Genomic DNA, 19,283 nt, shown 5'->3' with positions numbered 1-19,283 from the left:
TCGTCCGCATACAAAGATACCCGGTGTTCTTCTCCTCCTCTAAGTACTCCCCTCCACTTCTTGGAACCACTCAACGCTATCGCCAGGGGCTCAATCGCCAGTGCAAACAATAATGGGGACAGAGGGCATCCCTGCCTTGTCCCTCTATGGAGCCGAAAATATGCAGATCCCCGTCCATTCGTGACCACGTTCGCCATCGGGGCCCTATACAACAGCTGCACCCATCTAACATACCCCTCTCCAAAACCAAATCTCCTCAACACCTCCCACAAATAATCCCACTCCACTCTATCAAATGCTTTCTCGGCATCCATCGCCACTACTATCTCCGTTTCCCCCTCTGGTGGGGCCATCATCATTACCCCTAACAGACTCCGTATATTCGTGTTCAGCTGTCTCCCCTTCACAAACCCAGTTTGGTCCTCGTGGACCACCCCCGGGACACATTCCTCTATTCTCATTGCCATTACCTTGGCCAGGATCTTGGCATCTACATTTAGGAGGGAAATAGGTCTATAGGACCCGCATTGTAGCGGGTCCTTTTCGTTCTTTAAGAGAAGCGATATCGTTGCTTCAGACATAGCCGGGGGCAGTTGTCCCCTTTCCTTTGCCTCATTAAAGGTCCTCGTCAATACCGGGGCGAGCAAGTCCACATATTTTCTATAGAATTCGACTGGGAATCCATCCGGTCCCGGGGCCTTTCCCGCCTGCATGCTCCTAATTCCTTTCACCACTTCCTCTACCTCGATCTGTGCTCCCAGTCCCACCCTTTCCTGCTCTTCCACCTTGGGAAATTCCAGCCGATCCAAGAAGCCCATCATTCTCTCCCTCCCATCCGGGGGTTGAGCTTCATATAATTTTTTATAAAATGTCTTGAACACTCCATTCACTCTCTCCGCTCCCCGCTCCATCTCTCCTTCCTTATCCCTCACTCCCCCTATTTCCCTCGCTGCTCCCCTTTTCCTCAATTGGTGTGCCAGCAACCTGCTCGCCTTCTCCCCATATTCGTACTGTACACCCTGTGCCTTCCTCCATTGTGCCTCTGCAGTGCCCGTAGTCAGCAAGTCAAATTCTACTTGTAGCCTTTGCCTTTCCCTGTACAGTCCCTCCTCCGGTGCTTCCGCATATTGTCTGTCCACCCTCAAAAGTTCTTGCAGCAACCGCTCCCGTTCCTTACTCTCCTGCTTCCCTTTATGTGCCCTTATTGATATCAGCTCCCCTCTAACCACCGCCTTCAGCGCCTCCCAGACCACTCCCACCTGGACCTCCCCATTATCATTGAGTTCCAAGTACTTTTCAATGCACCCCCTCACCCTTAGACACCCCCCCTCATCTGCCATTAGTCCCATGTCCATTCTCCAGGGTGGGCGCCCTCCTGTTTCCTCCCCTATCTCCAAGTCTACCCAGTGTGGAGCGTGATCCGAAATGGCTATAGCCGTGTACTCCGTTCCCCTTACCTTCGGGATCAACGCCCTTCCCAGCACAAAAAAGTCTATTCGCGAGTAGACTTTATGGACATAGGAGAAAAACAAGAACTCCTTACTCCTAGGTCTACTGAATCTCCACGGGTCCACCCCTCCCATCTGCTCCATAAAATCTTTAAGTACCTTGGCTGCTGCCGGCCTCCTTCCAGTCCTGGACTTCGACCTATCCAGCCCTGGTTCCAACACCGTATTAAAATCTCCCCCCATTATCAGCTTTCCCATCTCTAGGTCCGGAATGCGTCCCAGCATCCGCCTCATAAAATTGGCATCATCCCAGTTCGGGGCATATACGTTTACCAAAACCACCGTCTCCCCCTGTAGTTTGCCACTCACCATCACGTATCTGCCCCCATTATCCGCCACTATAGTCTTTGCCTCAAACATTACCCGCTTCCCCACTAATATAGCCACCCCCCTGTTTTTCGCATCTAGCCCCGAATGGAACACCTGCCCCACCCATCCTTTGCGTAGCCTAACCTGGTCTATCAGTTTCAGGTGCGTTTCCTGTCACATAACCACATCTGCCTTAAGTTTCTTAAGGTGTGCGAGTACCCGTGCCCTATTTATCGGCCCGTTCAGCCCTCTCACGTTCCACGTGATCAGCCGGGTTGGGGGGCTTCCTACCCCCCCCCCCCCCTTGTCGATTAGCCATCCCCTTTTTCCAGCTCCTCACCCGGTTCCCACGCAGCTGTATCTCCCCCAGGCGGTGCCCCCCGCCCATCCCCTCCCATACCAGCTCCCCCCTCTCCCCAGCAGCAGCAACCCAGTAATTCCCCCCTCCCACCCCCCCCCCCCCGCTAGATCCCCCGCTAGCGTAATTACTCCCCCCATGTTGCTCCCAGAAGTCAGCAAACTCTGGCTGACCTCGGCTTCCCCCCGTGACCTCGGCTTGCACCGTGCGACGCCCCCTCCTTCCTGCTTCTCTATTCCCGCCATGATTATCATAGCGCAGGAACCAAGCCCGCGCTTCTCCCTTGGCCCCGCCCCCAATGGCCAACGCCCCATCTCCTCCACCTCCCCTCCTCCCACCATCACCACCTGTGGAAGAGAGAAAAGTTACCACATCGCAGGATTAGTACATAAAACTCCTCTTTCCCCCCTTTTTAACCTTCCTCTTCGCCCCCCACATTCGCCCTTAGACACACACCCTCATCTGCCATTAGTCCCATGTCCATTCCAGTTTTTCTTCCACAATAAAAGTCCACGCTTCATCCGCCGTCTCAAAGTAGTGGTGCCTCCCTCGATATGTGACCCACAGTCTTGCCGGTTGCAGCATTCCAAATTTTATCTTCTTTTTATGAAGCACCGCCTTGGCCCGATTAAAGCTCGCCCTCCTTCTCGCCACCTCCGCACTCCAGTCTTGATAAACGCGGATCACCGCGTTCTCCCATTTACTGCTCCGAGTTTTCTTTGCCCATCTAAGGACCATTTCTCTATCCTTAAAACGGAGGAATCTCACCACTATGGCTCTGGGAATTTCTCCTGCTCTCGGTCCTCGCGCCATCACTCGGTATGCTCCCTCCACCTCCAACGGACCCGCCGGGGCCTCCGCTCCCATTAACGAGTGCAGCATCGTGCTCACATATGCCCCGACGTCCGCTCCCTCCGCACCTTCAGGAAGACCAAGAATCCTCAGGTTGTTACTCCTTGCGTTGTTCTCCAGTGCCTCCAACCTTTCCATACATCGTTTCTGATGTGCCTCATGCGTCTCCGTCTTCACCACCAGGCCCTGTATGTCATCCTCATTCTAGGCTGCCTTTGCCTTCACGATCCGAAGCTCCCGCTCCTGGGTCTTTTGCTCATCCTTTAGCCCTTCGATCGCCTGTAGTATCGGGGCCAACAGCTCTTTCTTCATTTCCTTTTTGAGCTCTTCCACACAGCATTTCAAGAACTCTTGTTGTTCAGGGCCCCATGTTAAACTGCCACCTTCCGACGCCATCTTGGTTTTTGCTTGCCTTCCTTGCCGCTGTTCTAAAGGATCCACTGCAATCCGGCCACTTTCTCCTCCTTTTTTCATCCGTATCCAGGGGGGATTCCCTTCTGGTTTACCGCACAGTGTTTTTAGCCGTCAAAATTGCCGTTGGGGCTCCTATCAAGAGCCCAAAAGTCTGTTTCACCGGGAGCTGCCGAAACGTGCGACTCAGCTGGTCATCGCCGCACCCGGAAGTCCACTTTTGAAATGTTGTAATGAAGGAAACAGGGCAGCTATTTTTCACACAGCAAGCTCGCACAGTATGAGAATCTCAATGGTTAGCACTGTTGCTTCACAGGTCCAGGGTCCCAGGTTCGATTCTCGGCTTGGGTCACTGTCTGTGCAGAGTCTACACGTGTCTGCGTGTGTTTCCTCCGGGTGCTCCAGTTTCCTCCCACAGTCCAAAGATGTAGAGGTTAGGTGGATTGGCCATACTAAATTGCCCTCAGTGTCCAAAAAGGTTAGGTGGGTTACTGGGTTACGGGGATAAGGTGGAGATATGGGCTTAAGTCATGTGCTCTTACCATGGGCTGGTGCAGACTCGATGGGCTGAATGGCCTCCCCATTGTGGGTTCAATATTGATCAGGGGGCTGGGAAGAAATCCGCTACTCTTCTTCAAAATAATGTAATGGGATCTTTCAAATCCACACGAGCAGGCAGATGGACCTTCAGTTTAACATCTCAACCAAAAGACAGTCACTGTGACAGTGCTGTACTCCCTCGGGAGTGTCAGCACTGGAAGTGGACTTGAACCCAGAACCTTGTGACTTTGGGTCTGAGGTGAGAGTGCTTCTAACTGTGCCACGATTGACTCAACGCCACTCCCTGTGTATGTTTCATTATTCAGCATAAAAGCAGTGGCCATTAGGTATTGCCTGCAACTCAGTGTATAACATTCTCACAGAATTATGAAGGTTGTGGGTTCAGATCCCATTGCAGAGACCTATGCACTAAACCCGGTTTAATAAGGACACAGGGCGACCTCACCGAGTAAGAATAAAGAACTTTGGTTTATTTTTTATTTATTTTTTTAAAGAAAATTTTTAGAGTACCCAATTCATTTTTTTTTCCAATTAAGGGGCAATTTAGCATGGTCAATCCACCTACCCTGCACATCTTTGGGTTGTGGGGGCGAAACCCGCCCAAACATGGGGAGAATGTGCAAACTCCACACGGACAGTGACCCAGAGTCGGGATCGAACCTGATACCTCGGCACCGTGAGGCAGCAATGCTAACTACTGCGCCACCGTACTGCCCAGAACCTTGGTTTATTTACAGTTATGTTATATACAACTCCCGGTAGATCCCTACCGCGTCTCTCCATGGTCGGTGCCTTATGGCCGACCTTTTATATATAGTCGAGTGGAGTTCCCCAGCCCCACAGTGGGGGAGCTTGTAGTGCTCAAGAACCACAGGGAAGATAATCATTCCCACCCCATAAGTCCTGTGCGGGATATGACACCCAGATCAATACTTCCTGCACAGTACTGAGGAAGTGCTGTACAATTAGATGAGTCGTCTTGTAGATGAGATGCTTCAACTGAAGCCTCATCTACCCTTCAATGAACCTGGGCATTATTTGGAAGAAGAGCAGGGGAGTTCTCTAATGCGTGCAGGTCAATATTTATGCATTAACTAAAATCATAAAAACAGATGATCTAGTCATTATCACAGTGCTGCATGTGGGACCTTACTGTGTGCAAGATTGGCTGTTGTACTTCTTACATACATGGCAATAACTACCTTCAAAATACTTCATTGGCTGTAAAGCACTTTAATATTTCTTGAGGTTTCTAAAGGTGCTATAGAAATGCCTTTAGATTTCACCCAGGATAATTCTTTCCTGCAGTTTTTTTCTCGTCTCCTGTCATGCATAATATGATTTGCATAACAGCATTGTTTTTACTTCTGTTTCCATTCTACATTCTTAGAATCATAAGAGTTATAGAGCTTGACAGCACAGAAAGAGGCCTTTCAGCCCATTGTTCAGGTGTTTCTGACCATTACTGCAAGCGGGATCTTCTGGTCCCACCAGTGCCGAACGGCCGCCATGGGTTTCCCGGTGGCAGGGATGAATAAAACGGGAAATGTCATTGGTAGCAGTGGGACCAAGAGATTGTGCCACTGGCCAATGGTGGTTGCCTCTGCCAAATAAAACATGCAGTGGGTGGCAGGGAAAATCCAGCCCCCACCCCATTGCGTCTGCATCGACCATCAAGCCCCTGTCCTAATCTCATTTTGACAATACTTCTTTCTTGTGCCTTGGCAACATTTTTTGCTGCACGTTTCTTCAACACCTACATCTTTCTTACACATTCATATATGTCTTCTGCTGCTTCTACTTTGCAGCAATGTTCATGTCTTTTCATATCCTGCAACTTCACACAGTCCTCCCAAATAGTTACTCCTTTCATAAGACTCTAGATGCCCAGTTTTGGAGCTGAAGGATGTCCTCTCCCACCAGAATTCTGCTTGCGTTCTGTAATAACTGAGGGTATCATCATTTGCAGGACCTCGTCAGTAAATCAAGGGTTTTACGATTTTAGCCATTTTCCAGCAGAATTGTACACTGAAACAGCTGGAATAACAAACCATTCTGACATGTATATTGGTTAGTTGGCTAGGTAGCTGTTTGTTAAGTGTTAAAGGGTCATTATAGGAGATACATCTTGATTAGTTGCCACTTTGCTAACAGTCGTAAAATCATATTCTTGGGAAGTGCATGTTTCAAAACCACATTTCCCAGGACTTTGTAAGGGGGCAATAAATTATATTACAAAACAAGCATTTCTCCTGTTTTTATTCAAAGGGGAAAACTCTCATCCCTAGTTATTTTACTACCTTGCCTGCTGAGACTCAAACAGTTGCCATGATGGTAACTTCCATCGTTAAAAGAGAAATGGACAATGTGACAATTACAGGCTGATCGAATAAGTAAGAAAAGAATATGCTTAAGTGCTGAATATTTTAACAGATTTAATAGCAATAAAATGTATCATTTTCAGTATCAAGTTATTTGAATTTCGGTATTGGAAAGAGCTAAACACTTAATTGCTTAGATAAATTGTATTTATAATCTCTATTTAATTGCACTTTATTTTAATTTGTATTTAGGCTTCTAATTCCAGTCTGCCGATTTTTCTAATGGTTTTTTAAGTGAATTTTTCAGAGTTGTATTTGCCCTATTTTTATTATAAACTTAAGAGTACCCCAATTTCTTTTTCCAATTAAGGGGCAATTTACTATGACCAGTTCACCTACCCTGCACATCTTTTTGGGTTGTGGGGGGAGAGACCTATGCAGACACGGGGAGAATGTGCAAACTCCGCACGGACAGTGACCTGGGGCTGGGATTGAACCCGGGTCCTCAGCACCGCGAGGCAGCGAATTTGACATTTTTTGTCTATAATTTGCATCTTTCTTCCTGTTTCTGACCGATAATATTCCTTCAAATTTGTAATCACGTGTAGACTGTCTTCTTCAATGTTAAATGCTAGACTTTTCAGCCAGCATTCACTTCCAAGAACATCATCGGTGCAAATCCTGAGGTGATTCATCTGCAAACATCCTTTTGTCTCAGAACAAGAAAATTCCCCTGCTCATTTTGCCTATCTCCAAAGCTATGAGAAGGGAGATCACATGATGTTGCTTAAACTCAAACCGTTACTTGGAATGTATAGCACAGAATCAAGCCACTCAGTTCACTTAGTCCATGTTGATGTTTATAGTGCACACCAAACTCCTCCCCATCTGCTAATCCTTTCTCCCATATCTAGCTTCTCCTAAAGTGCTTCAATGCCTATTCACTGGGGGAAACTTAAGTGTGACTGCAAATCAAGACTCTGCTTCAGTCGCTAGTCGACAGAGCAGCAGTCCAGCCAATAGTATAAATCACAAGTAATGCCCTTAAATCACAAGTAGGGAAAATGAGCATTTAATATGAAACAATTAGTTGAATATGTAATATTAACGTAGGAAGTTAAGCTACAAATGACACGCGCTGCAAGAGAGGTGCAGGAATCTAGGGGTAAAACATTCCAAAACCAAAACTGTTCACTTCTTTACAGAGCAAAATCATTTGATTTAATGGGAAGAAAACATATTGGTTGATGCTGGGAAAGACTTGTATGTAGTCGATATAGAAACTCATTTGTTTGATGCATTTTCTTGCTCATTGGGCACTTGTGCTCGTTAATGCTGCAATGTTGAAATTAGACCAAAACATTAAACTCTATTGCATCTTTTAAAGGTTTTTACTTTTGCCAATTTGCAATCCTGGCAGGGCCAAAACCCTTGTGTCACTTTGAACAGGAGTTTGATTCCTTGAAAAAAAAGTACATAATTTTTCTACAAAATTCTATTTGTGCAAAGATAACAACTTCCTTCAGTATCTCTGCCCTGTGCTTTTGTCCTGTGAACAAGGAGAAAATATAGAGGTTTCAAAACTGATTTGTACTCTCTCCCCTTTAGCTTTCCGGTGTTCTCAATGATGGGAAGGCTGATAGGTCCCAGTACAAATCTTCCCTTTCCATTTATACTGGTGTCAGAATGAGGCTCATTGTTTCTCTATTCAAAAGACGAAGGTTTGCTGAAACGTTACAAATGTTTTTAATACCATTGATTCAGTGGGATTTCATTGTAGTAGAATTATATGAATAAAGTTGCTTTGACTACAACAGTTGTCAAGGGTAGAGTGGAAAGCTGTGTTTAATTTTTTTTTCGACTATAATTACACTTAGTAAAAACTGGACAATGAAAGATTGATTGGAGTTTTAATTTGGCAATCCAGCAATCAGTGAGTTATGGGAAAGCTCCATTTCAAACCACCTCTCATTTCATTCGCATTTAAAAGAGATACAAACGTTTTGTCCATTTTTGAGATCACATTAGAGAGTGACTGTAGCAGAAATTGTAATAAGCCGAGATGGAATCCAACATTTCTTGCATGGTCGCCTGTATAATGTGGAGATAGCTGTGTGAAAAGGGGGGGTGCCCAGCATTTAAGACCCAACACAATGAAAATGCAATGAATCGGAATGCCTCACAGATCATAGCGGAATCCGGATTTCCAGCGAGGGAAAATCTTTTCATGGTGAATTAAGTGCTGGAAGAGTAAAATAGTGATGAAAAAAGGTATGCCCAGTTTCACAAACGCTGAACCGGGAGCTCAGTGGCGGATGGTTTAAGAACCTTAGTAGAGGCTATGAAGAATAGAACGTGGAAAATTGAATTTACCAAACAATTAGGAATTGAATTAGCCTGCATCCAGTGTTGGAGAGAGAGAAAAGGAGGAGGGGGAGGGGAAAGGAGTAGGAAGAGACAAATAAATCGGAGCAGCTCATTAAGGGACAGTGACTATGTCAGCCCAGTTGTGTGGCAGAGGGTAGTTGCCAGTGAATCATTGCACAGTTCTTTTAAGCAACCTTTTCTGAAGTCATACACTTAATCTGGTTAATAAAAGCTTTTCTGCTGAGACCAGTCTGTTTCTCCATATTTTCTCATATTATACACAGCTTTCCTATTAATTACAAGTTGTATTGCCAATCAACAAGAGTAGTAAGGGACAAAATAAATGGAATGAGAGTGCCCTGGAGATGTCACTTAAAGGATCTGATGTATCCTAGAAATCCCCTGGGTCTCTACAACCTCCCACATGCCTTGCTGGTCTTTTGTTCAATTACAGTTAATGCAATAGTTTGCCATTTTCTCCTTCTAATTATATTTTCAAGTGGGATTTGTAGCACATAAAAAAACATCCTTTTACATGTTGAAGCACCAGGGCTTTGTGTCTGGTATTGTCAGTCCCCTGAGTGCTGTACCATTCTTTCTACAGAGCTCTGAATAAACAAGTCCCCCTTTTAAAACCTGCGATGGTGCAAGCTGACAATAAATACTTTAACCCCGCACACATTTGAGATTACAACAAGCAGCTTATTTTCAATTGCTTTCGGTGTCTAATTGTTCAGTGCTATTTTTGCCACCTGTTAATTTTTTGTTTTATGATTAGCAGTGTTTTATTAGAAAGAGTGTTGGAGCATTTGTTGGCCACCTGTAAAATAAAATGTGAGCATTGTGTTTAATGATCAAATATCCCATGAGGCACAACGATAAGATTCTTGAATCAGCAGCAGCAAATAAAAGCTTCCCCCTTTGTGACGACAGTATTTGATATATATATTATATATATAACATTATTGTTATCTCCTTTTTCCATGTAGCACAAATAGAGTTAATCCCCAAGGCAAGTAGAAGACTATGTGTGAACCTGGGTCAATATTTTCAACCACGTATCTCCCCGGCTAACACAGATGTTAGGAAGCCAGTGCCTGGGTTTATGACGACTGGCAAATACACTCAGAAGAAAAAAAACATATATCTGGCAAGATATTTTCTCTCTGTGAGTTGGCCTCAAACAGATTTCTGGATTTGTGGGCAGATAGACATCTGCCTGGAATGGTTTTTCTCTGTTGAAAGGCTTTAGTATTAGTATATATTAAATTTAAAAAAAACAATAAACAGTAAAACAGAAGTGACTCCTGGTCCCTTCAGGTTTGAGATCCTGAAAATAAGCAACAGTTCTGAAAAGAAAAATCCTGATTGTGTACAAAGGCCCCTTAACTTGAACGGATTGCATTTGGGTTCAATTCCAGTGGGGCGTTCTGGAAATTGGTGCTAAGCACACATATGTGCGCACTATCATTCCATTAGCTTAAAATTTAAATATAGAGTCCTAACATTTCACATCAGTGGAAATCGGAGCAGTTTGCACTCAGCTGCTTAATGCATTTGCATGGGGGGAGGGTTTGGGCACTGGGACGTCTTAAACTATGCAGGTGATGCAAGTAATACAGTACGTACAAGTATGTTGTTATTTCAACATTCCTTTAAAGCAAATATTTGTTTGCACTCCAATTCCATCCGCTGTTATTTAAAATAAAGTATTACCTAATACAAGTTGTTAATGAGAATAGTTTATTAACATGGCCTTTCGATAAAAGAGCTTTATTGACTTGTTACTCATCCTCTTCTCGAATATTGTAAAAGAATATTTTTTCAAGTATTAAAATATACCTGCAACAGTGAAAGACTGAATGATACTGTCATTTATTTTGAAGTATAACTTAGGTTTGTCCAAAATTACAACAAATTTAGATTAAGACAGGATAGTAACTTTCTTTCATTATTAGCATGTTGTCAATGTTGTTGGCCAATGAATCTTTAGTGACTTACCAGGTGTATTGAGACTGAGAACTCTAAAAGAGAATAAATACTTCCTGCGTTGCAGATTTGAGATATTTTATGCGTTTCTTAAAAAAAGTTCAATTATTCTCCCTAAAGCTGACCTTGCATGATACGATATTGCGTGTGAAATTACTTTTTGCATACAAAAACCTATCTAGAATGGTCTGCTACTTCTTGTTACATTTTAAAAGCTTGTCCTGAAAGCTAATTAGATGTTTTTGTTCTGGTCACTGAGTACGGATTTGAGAGGAGAGCGACATAATTGTTTTTTATTTATCCTCCAAAAATGTAATTTACAGCCAATTTCTTTGAAACCTTAAAGAAGGAACGTCCATTTTTCTGCCCAATAGCACAAGGTTGCTGGGTATGGGGCAGCATGGACCCCTTATCTGGCCCCTTTGCTACTTACCAATCAACAAACAGATGAATCCATGTGACCTGGCTTGATCATGCAGCACATTTCAAATCTCTTTCCCATCCATTCTTCTGTTTCGCCCATGCAAGTTTATATCATAATGATTCTTAAAATACTCTTGACAACATAGCTGCGAAGAGCAACATACATTTTTTTTGCTAAATCAACATGTTTAAAATGAAAAGGATTCTCATTCTTTCTGTAGCTTAACTTATTTTAAAATAAATTTAGAGTACCCAATCATTTTCTTCCAATTAAGGGGCAATTTAGCATGGCCAATTGACCTACCCTGCACATCTTTTTGGGTTGTGGGGACACTGGAAGAATGTGCACTGCAACTTAACTTTACCATGCTTGTTCAGCCTTATTGTCACAGATAAGTTGTTTCCCTGATGTTATTTATTTCGTTGTGCTTTATAAGGCAAATACACTTCTGAATATTAATTTATCTACAGGAAGGATCTTTGGAATGGGGAGACCATTCAGTCACTTGTGACTATTTGTCATACAATCAGACCACGGCTGATTCACAGCTTGGTTTTGTAGCCAATGACGAGATGCCTCTGCCACCAGAGCTTCTGCTGAAGGGGGGGGGTGGGAAGATCCTGTCTTATGCCTCTTTGTCCTGGACTCCCCTCACCAGAGGATATAGTTTCTCTCTATCAACCCTATCAAATCCCTCATTCACCTTAAACACCGCAATGAGATCACCCTTTAATCTTTTATACTCGAGGAAATACAAGGTTATTTGACGCAGCCCTGCCCTCGTAATTTAACCCCCTCAGCCCTGGAATCATTAATCCATAAAATCGATGATATGCAAAAAAGCTTTAATGAATCCTTTGAGCCAATGGTAGGTCAGAAGAATCATATCCAATTAGCTTGTGAACACGGACAGAAGCTTTATGTGGTAATCTTCGGTATCTTTTCTTGATATTTAATTTGTGTGAAACATGATGGATATTTTCAGCCAGATTGCTGGTTTCACAATGTGCAAAAACCAACAAAGGTTTATACATGAAGCCACATAAACCTTTAGGCTGCACAGCGAACAGTTGTTTGTTCAGACTGCTCTGAGTTCTAACTGAGATGCGCGGACTTTAACGGTTGGATTTTATCTCTGGGCAGAAACTGTCCAGAATTCTGCACTGTGAGCCTGGGAGATTTTAACTTATGGGTGGCTTCACCTTCCGAGAAACATTAAGCATTGGGGCGGCACGGAGGCACAGTGGTTAGCACTGCTGCCTCACAGCGCCAGGGCCCCAGGTTCAGATCGAACTTTGGATGACTGTGTGGAGTTTGCCCGTTCTCCCCGTGTCTGCGTGGGTTTCTGCCGGGTGCTGCGGCTTCCTCCCACAATCCAAAGATGTGCAGGTTAGGTGGATTGGCCATGATCAATGCTCAAGGTTACAGGGATAGGACGGGGGAGTGGGCCTAGGTAGGGTGCTCTTTCAGAGAGTTGATGCAGACTCGATGGACTGAATGGCCTCCGTCTGCACTGTAGGAATTCTGTGGATTCTAATCTTCAACCTGAGCCTGGTCAGGAGGACAGACTGACCCGAGGCAGACAAGCATCTCAGAACTGTACCTCACACTCAGCTAAGTGTTTGAGTGGGGGGAGGAGGATAGGGTGATCTGGAAGCCATTGTGGTGAGGACAGATGTAATCCCAGGACATGCAGGACTAGAGTTTCACTGTGAGATGCAGAGGAATCTTTCTGCTCCAACTGTGTCCACAGGGAGCCAAGGGAAGAAATAATGCAGGCACCTGTGTGATCCTCTCCAGGCTCCAGTTCTTCTTGTGGTGTATAGGTCAGGCGAGGGAACCACAGTGGCTCCTCATCCAAGGACCAGCTGTAGGTTCTTGGCAGGTTTCTGACAGACCTGCTCCAGCCCATGGGCAAGACAACACATGACTTACCATGGTCAATAGGACTAGTTTCTTTCCAAATTGGCAGGCAAGTATAAAATCAGTTCTCAGTCATTTCACACAAAATAAAAAGTTGATATTTAAATAGTGGCTCCAGGAAAAGGGTCATTCAAATGGAGGACTGCAGCATCTGGTTAGAGTTGTCCTCTTGGTTCCTTTAGTTATTGTTAGAACCTGCATATTTTCAGCCTGTTAGAGATACAACTGCCCAAGTGCCCAACAACACATTCGATTCCAAATTCCCAGTTTCGCAGTAGAAACTGCCACTGGTGGTAGGACAACCACACATCTGCAATCCATGGCACTCTATCACCATTTAAGTATCTAAATTGAACAAATTCACTCTGAATACTATTAACCTATATGTAGCTTTGAATGTCATTTAAACAGCACTCCAGCATAAAGTACCCACAGGACCAAAACCACTTGCAGTAAATCACTGGACTAGTTAATGGGTTAAACATTACTGTCATAGTGGTTGGACTACATACATATCTGCTCAAATGTTAAAGGCCTTACAGTTTCACTACATGCTACTGTGTAAAACATCAACTTGTAGATGTAATTAGTTGACGACTGTTAGCATCAATTATTGAAAAAGCTAAAAGATCAACTGTTGCCTTCTGGGCAAAGAAGTAATCTGCTACTTCGGAAAAGTGTGCTTTATTATTTTTCCTGGGTAGGCAGGGTTAAGAGAAAAATAATAGCCAGCTCCAAGCGAGTACCTAATCTCAACCAGCGCATCTGGGAGTTGTCGCAAATGATGACAAGCCACTTCCCCACAGGAAAGCTGGTGATCAACTGCACTTACACTACCCCTGCACATCTCCCAGCTGCCAGTTCAAAGTTAGCACTGGTGAATGTGTGTAATAGAACTCTACTTGGATCATAATTTGATACGAGTGAATCTAAGGAGGGGGTGGGGGGTGGGGGTGGGAGGGGAATTAATAAAATAAAAAGATTTAATTTACTGATCCATATAATTGTTTTTAAATCATCTTATTTGTATCCTGACTGTTACGAGTTATTTTAACTACGTTTAATAATCCAGAGTTATGAATAATGGTCTAGGTACACAAGTTAAAATCCCAATATATTGACTGGGAAATGGAATAAAGAGCTTGTGTCAGTAATCGCGACCATGAATTGATCGGATTGTCATAAAAATCTAACTTGTTCCTATAAGGAAGGAAATCTGCTGTCCTTACCTAGTCTGGCCTACCTACGACTACAGATCAATAGCATTGCTGTTGACTCTTAGCTGCATTCTGAAACAGCCTAAAAGGTTGCTCAGTTATTTAGAGATGGGCGATAAATGTTGACCTTGGCAGCAACACTGACACCCTATGAAATTAATAAATAAAAAGTTGCCTCTTCAATCATATCCATCAATGATTTTGCTGATTAAGTACAGAATTAGTTTGAAAATGCACATCAGTAATGTAAATATAAAGAAAGAGTCTAATAATTCTCTTTTTTGTTGTTCTTTGTTCGTCATTTCTAATACTTAAAGAGTGCAAGTTTTTTGCGTTATGTGAAATTGTTGCATAGTAAATGTTGCGTAAGGTAAGGCTTCGGATCAGGAGGAGGCCATTCAGCCCCTTGATCCTGCTCTGCTATTCAATTTGATCATGTCTGACCTGGTTGTGGTCTCAACTCCAGCTCCCTGTCTGTCCCCCACAACCCCAACTCTCCTTTCACTCAAAGATCTATCGAACTCAGTCTCGAATAAATTCAGTGACCCAGCCTCCTCTGCTTTCTGTGGGAGAGGATTCCACAGACTAACAACCCTCTCAGGGAGAAAAAGATTCCTCACCTCCACCTCAAAAGAGAATCATGGTGATACGATTTCACTTCTGCGATGCTGAACAAGTTAGTGCAGGGGTCGGTCCTCAGTGATCAGATTACACAAAGGATGAAGTTTGAGTTTTGCATGTGGCAGAATATGGGCAGTGGGGGGGGGGGTGTAGGGTGGAAGATACATATTTGAGCATGCAACACAACAACAGCGAGGTGAATTACGTAGTGCCTTTAGTATGGAAAAAAAATGCCAAGGTGCTTCGCAGAGGTGTAATCAGAAAATGGAGACACGTAAAAGAACCTAGACATAGTCGGAAATGTGATCAGAAGTTTGGTCAATTGTTATATATGATTAAAGTAATCAAAGGCACATGGAGTGGGTGAGTGAGAGTATAAATGGTACATGTAATGAAAGGCCTTAACATGAATAGGTAAAAAGTAATATTCTATTAATGAAAACATGTCTTATTTGAGGGATAGCGGTTATTTTCTATTTGTTCTACGTCCCCTCTGTCAGCTGTCCCTGTTTAACATTATTATAATTCCTTGAGAAGATAGATAGGAGATTTAATTCAGTACCGGGCTCCTTGTAACCAATTGCTAGGAAGTCCATGATTCCTTTGGTGTGGCGAAGCTGTATTCACTGCAGAAGCCGGATACCCACCTGATACCAGGAGCTTCACAGAGACAGAATGATGTGTACAATGCTCCGTGCTTAAAGGCCGCTTTGATGTCCTAACCCAGGAATTGGAGACATTTTCTGCCCGTACTTTGTGCCTGTGATAAGGTGTGATGTGAAATTACTGTCAGCATTCAGTTTCCCTGATCTGTGTCATTCCCTCCTTCAGACATGGAATAGAGATCATGATGATACAGCATCAACACGTTCAGGGGGGACACCGGGACCCTCCAGCGGGGGTCACACGTCACACAGTGGGGATAACAGCAGTGAACCAGGTAAGAGATAAAATGATAACTCTTCAGTTTGAAAAGGCTTTGAAAACAACGTAATGGACTTCTAAGTGTTATCACCAGAGGCATAAAATCTAAAGGCCATGTGGTAATTATGTGCCTGTTTAAAGTCTCAATTAGAGTGGAGGGGAAGTGAGAGGGAAGGAGGTGGGCAGAAGCAGAGGGAAGAGAGTATGAAGGGGAAAGGCGTGGGAGAGGAAGGAGGTGTTACAATCCCAGTTGATGTTATAACTGGATCCCTGAATGGAACCCTGGCCTGAAAGATTTAACTTTTATTTTTTTATAAAACATGGAGGAAGGGAGTCACAGGACCGCTAATTTGGTTTAATAACAAGGAAAAAAATTAGTAAACATGGAAAACTTGGATTATAAAACAATACCCCTTTAATCTCCCCTTAGTTTAACAAATACACATGGATTTAAAGATTAACAGGGATTGCAAAGTACATATTCATCTACTGTAGTCTCATTAAGACAAAAAGTTCCTTTTAAGCACACAAGATGGCTGTGGGCAAATACACTCTCCATTCTGCACCCCAAGTGAATGAGATTTCTCATCAGAATCCTCCCCCCCCCCCCCCCCACCCAGATGATAATCATATGAGAAGTTCCAAACACCACTCCTAAAAATGCACATCAAAATCATCTCTCATAATAGTGCTTTCCCTTGGCGCTTTGCATTCCAAAATCCAGTCCAGGTTTTACAATTGACTCTTTTAACCCAAGTTTCCCTCCGCTTTTAACGCTGAAGCTAGTCAAGGATTTTACACCACCCCCTTTAATGATTTCTTTGTCTTGACTGCTGTGCAAACTGCTCACAATGGCTTTAACTCTTGATTCTCAGGCTGTATTAAAATGACATCCTGGGGGCGATTCTCCAATATGGAGCCCAAGTGTTCGTACCGTCGTGAACGCCGTCGCGTTTCACGACAGCGCGAACCGGTCTCGGGTACGACCGATTCTGTCCCCCACAGGGGGCCAGCACGCGCTGGAGCGGTTCATGCCGTTCCAGCCTCCTTTCCCAGCGCCAAATGGGCGCCACACCAACCCGAGCATGCTCAGTTGGGCCGCGCCAACCTGCGCATGCGCGGGGGACTTCTTTAGCGCGTCGGCCCCGACTCAATATGGCGTCGTGGGCCAGGCCCCATCGGATGCCCCCCCCCCCCCGGTGAAGGAGCCCCTCCCCCCCCCCCCCCCGACCGTTCGCACAGAGTTCCCGCCGGCAGCGACCAAGGGTTAACGGCGCTGGCGGGACTCTGTCGGATCCGCGCGGCCACTCAGCCCATCCGGGCCGTAGGCGACTCTCCGCACCTCAGAGAATTGCACGCCGGCGTCGGGGCGCAGTTGCGGCGATTCTCTGACCTGGCACGGGGCTCGGAGAATCGCCCCCCGCAATGTTTCATCTGCCTCTGAAGTCTGCTGTTCGTCTTTAAATCAAATTACTGCAATTGTCTCTTTAACTCAGAACACTGGGTGGGATTCCCCATGCCGGGCGGGCGAATCGCCGGGGCGCTGCGTGTGTCCCACCCCCCTCCAAACTGCGCGGCAGGAATCACGGCTGGCCGCTGGGAGAATCGCGCTCGCCGTTTGCAACGGCCGAGCGGCGACTCTCTGGCCCCGATGGGCCAAGCGGCCTGCCCAACACGACGGGTTCCCACCGGCGCTGTCCACATCTGGTCGCTGCCGGCGGGAACAGCGCGGGAACGCTGGGGGGGGGCGGCCTGTGGGGGGGGTCCTGCACCGGGAGGGGGCCTCAAAACGGGTCTGACCCATGATCGGTGCCCACCGATTGGCGGCCGGCCTCTCTGAAGGAGGACCTCCTTTCCTCTGCCGCCCCGCAAGATCCATCCGACATTTTCTTGCGGGGGGCCTCTGGGAGGACGGCAACCACGCATGTGCGGGTTGGCGCCGGCCACCCCGTGCATGTGCAGGTGACGTCCTTTACACGGCGCTGGCCGTGTCATTTACACAGCGCCGCTTTTACGCGTCGCCAAGGTCCGGCGCGCTCCTAGCCCCCCGGGCGCGGGAGAATAGGGGGCTGGGAGCGGGCTCCGATGCCGGAGTGAAACACTCCGGTTTTCACTCCGGCGTCGGGACATAGTGGGCGTGATTATCCACTCCCACACAGGTTGGGAGAATCGCCTGGGCAGCCAAAATTTCCGGGGACGCTGGTCCGACGCCCTCCCGCGATTCTCCCAAGCGGCGGGAACGGCCCGGTCGAGTTTCGCAGGCCGGAGAATCGCCGGAGACACCCAAAATGGCGATTCTCCGGCACCCCCGCTACTCTGAGGCCCGGATGGGCCGAGCGGCCAGGCCAGAACGGCGGGTTCCCCCCGGCGCCGTCCACACCTGGTCGCTGCAGTCGTGGGCGGTGCATGAACGCAGGGGGGGCAGCCTGTGGGGGGCGAGGGGGGATCCTGCACCGGGCTTTACCTGGAATGTGGGGTGGCCCGCGATCGGTGCCCACCGATCGTCGGGCCGTCCTCTCTGAAGGAGGACCTCCTTCCTTCCGCGGCCCCGCAAGATTTGTCCCTCATCTTCTTGCGGGGCGGACTTAGAGAGGACGGTAACCACGCATGCGCGAGTTGGCGCCGGCCAACCCGCGCATGCACGGATGACGCCCGTTATACAGCGCCGGCCGCGTCATCTATGCGGCGCCGCTTTTGCGCGGGTGACAAGGCCTGGCGCGTGTAGATGACGCGGCCCCGATCCTGGCCCATTGTCAGGGCCTGAATCGGTCGGGACCGGGGCCGTTCCACGCCTTCGTGAAGCTCGACGGCGTTCACGACGGCGCGGCCACTTCGGCGTGGGAGTGGAGAATCCCGCCCAGTCTTCCGATGGGAGAATTGCGCCCACTTTGTTTACTTTTCCTTGGATTCTTCTGAACTATACCCTGATCTCTGTTCTCTTAACTTCAGTCATCTTAAAGATTCTTTCTGGCCCATTTGCCAGGTTATCTAGACTGTATCTTGTACTTTAGGAAGCCTGCCACTTTGCAGTTCCCAACCTGTTCAGTCTTTCATCTGGTAGAGTTGAGAAATGTGCACTCCTTGAGGTCTCCAAGTTCCCAAAAATTCAGCTAAAACTAAAACTTAAAATCTCCTCTACCTTTCAAGGTCACAGTTGCGAAGCAACGACCACGTGTTTATGCCTTTTACTCTTCACGCCATAGCTCTCTCCAAGCACAATAGAAACACAGTTGGAATTTAACCAACCACCACACATTAAAAAAAAAGAATCCAATTCTTTTTTTCCAATTAAGGGGGCACTTTAGCATGGCCAATTCACCTACCTTGCACATCTTTTTGGGTTGTGGGGGTGTGACCCACGCGGATACGGGGAGAATGTGCAAACTCCACACGGACAGTGACCAGGGGCTGGGATTGTACCCGGGTCCTTGGCGCCATGAAGGAGCAGTGCTAACCACTGCGCCACTGTGCTGTCCCACAAACACCTTTGTTCAGCAT

The 19,283-nt window shown here is 46.2% G+C and overlaps 1 protein-coding gene across 5 annotated transcripts in view; it reads left to right on the top strand.

Moving 5' to 3' along the window:
* The window catches only part of LOC140421923 (homeobox protein Meis1), a 268,763-nt gene that overhangs the window by 24,201 nt on the left and 225,279 nt on the right, over window positions 1–19,283 (top strand). For 4 of the 5 annotated variants that reach the window (XM_072506896.1, XM_072506904.1, XM_072506913.1 and 1 more), the window contains exon 7: window positions 15,693–15,801. The exons of the other annotated variant lie outside the window; for it this stretch is intronic. In XM_072506896.1, coding sequence (XP_072362997.1) covers window positions 15,693–15,801 — 109 coding nt within the window. The remainder of the gene's footprint in view (window positions 1–15,692; window positions 15,802–19,283) is intronic. 5 annotated transcript variants of the gene reach the window in all.

This window comes from Scyliorhinus torazame, chromosome 1, assembly GCF_047496885.1.
Source record: "Scyliorhinus torazame isolate Kashiwa2021f chromosome 1, sScyTor2.1, whole genome shotgun sequence".
Classification (NCBI taxonomy): Eukaryota; Metazoa; Chordata; class Chondrichthyes; order Carcharhiniformes; family Scyliorhinidae; genus Scyliorhinus; species Scyliorhinus torazame.
This window is presented reverse-complemented; position numbering and strand designations above follow the sequence as displayed.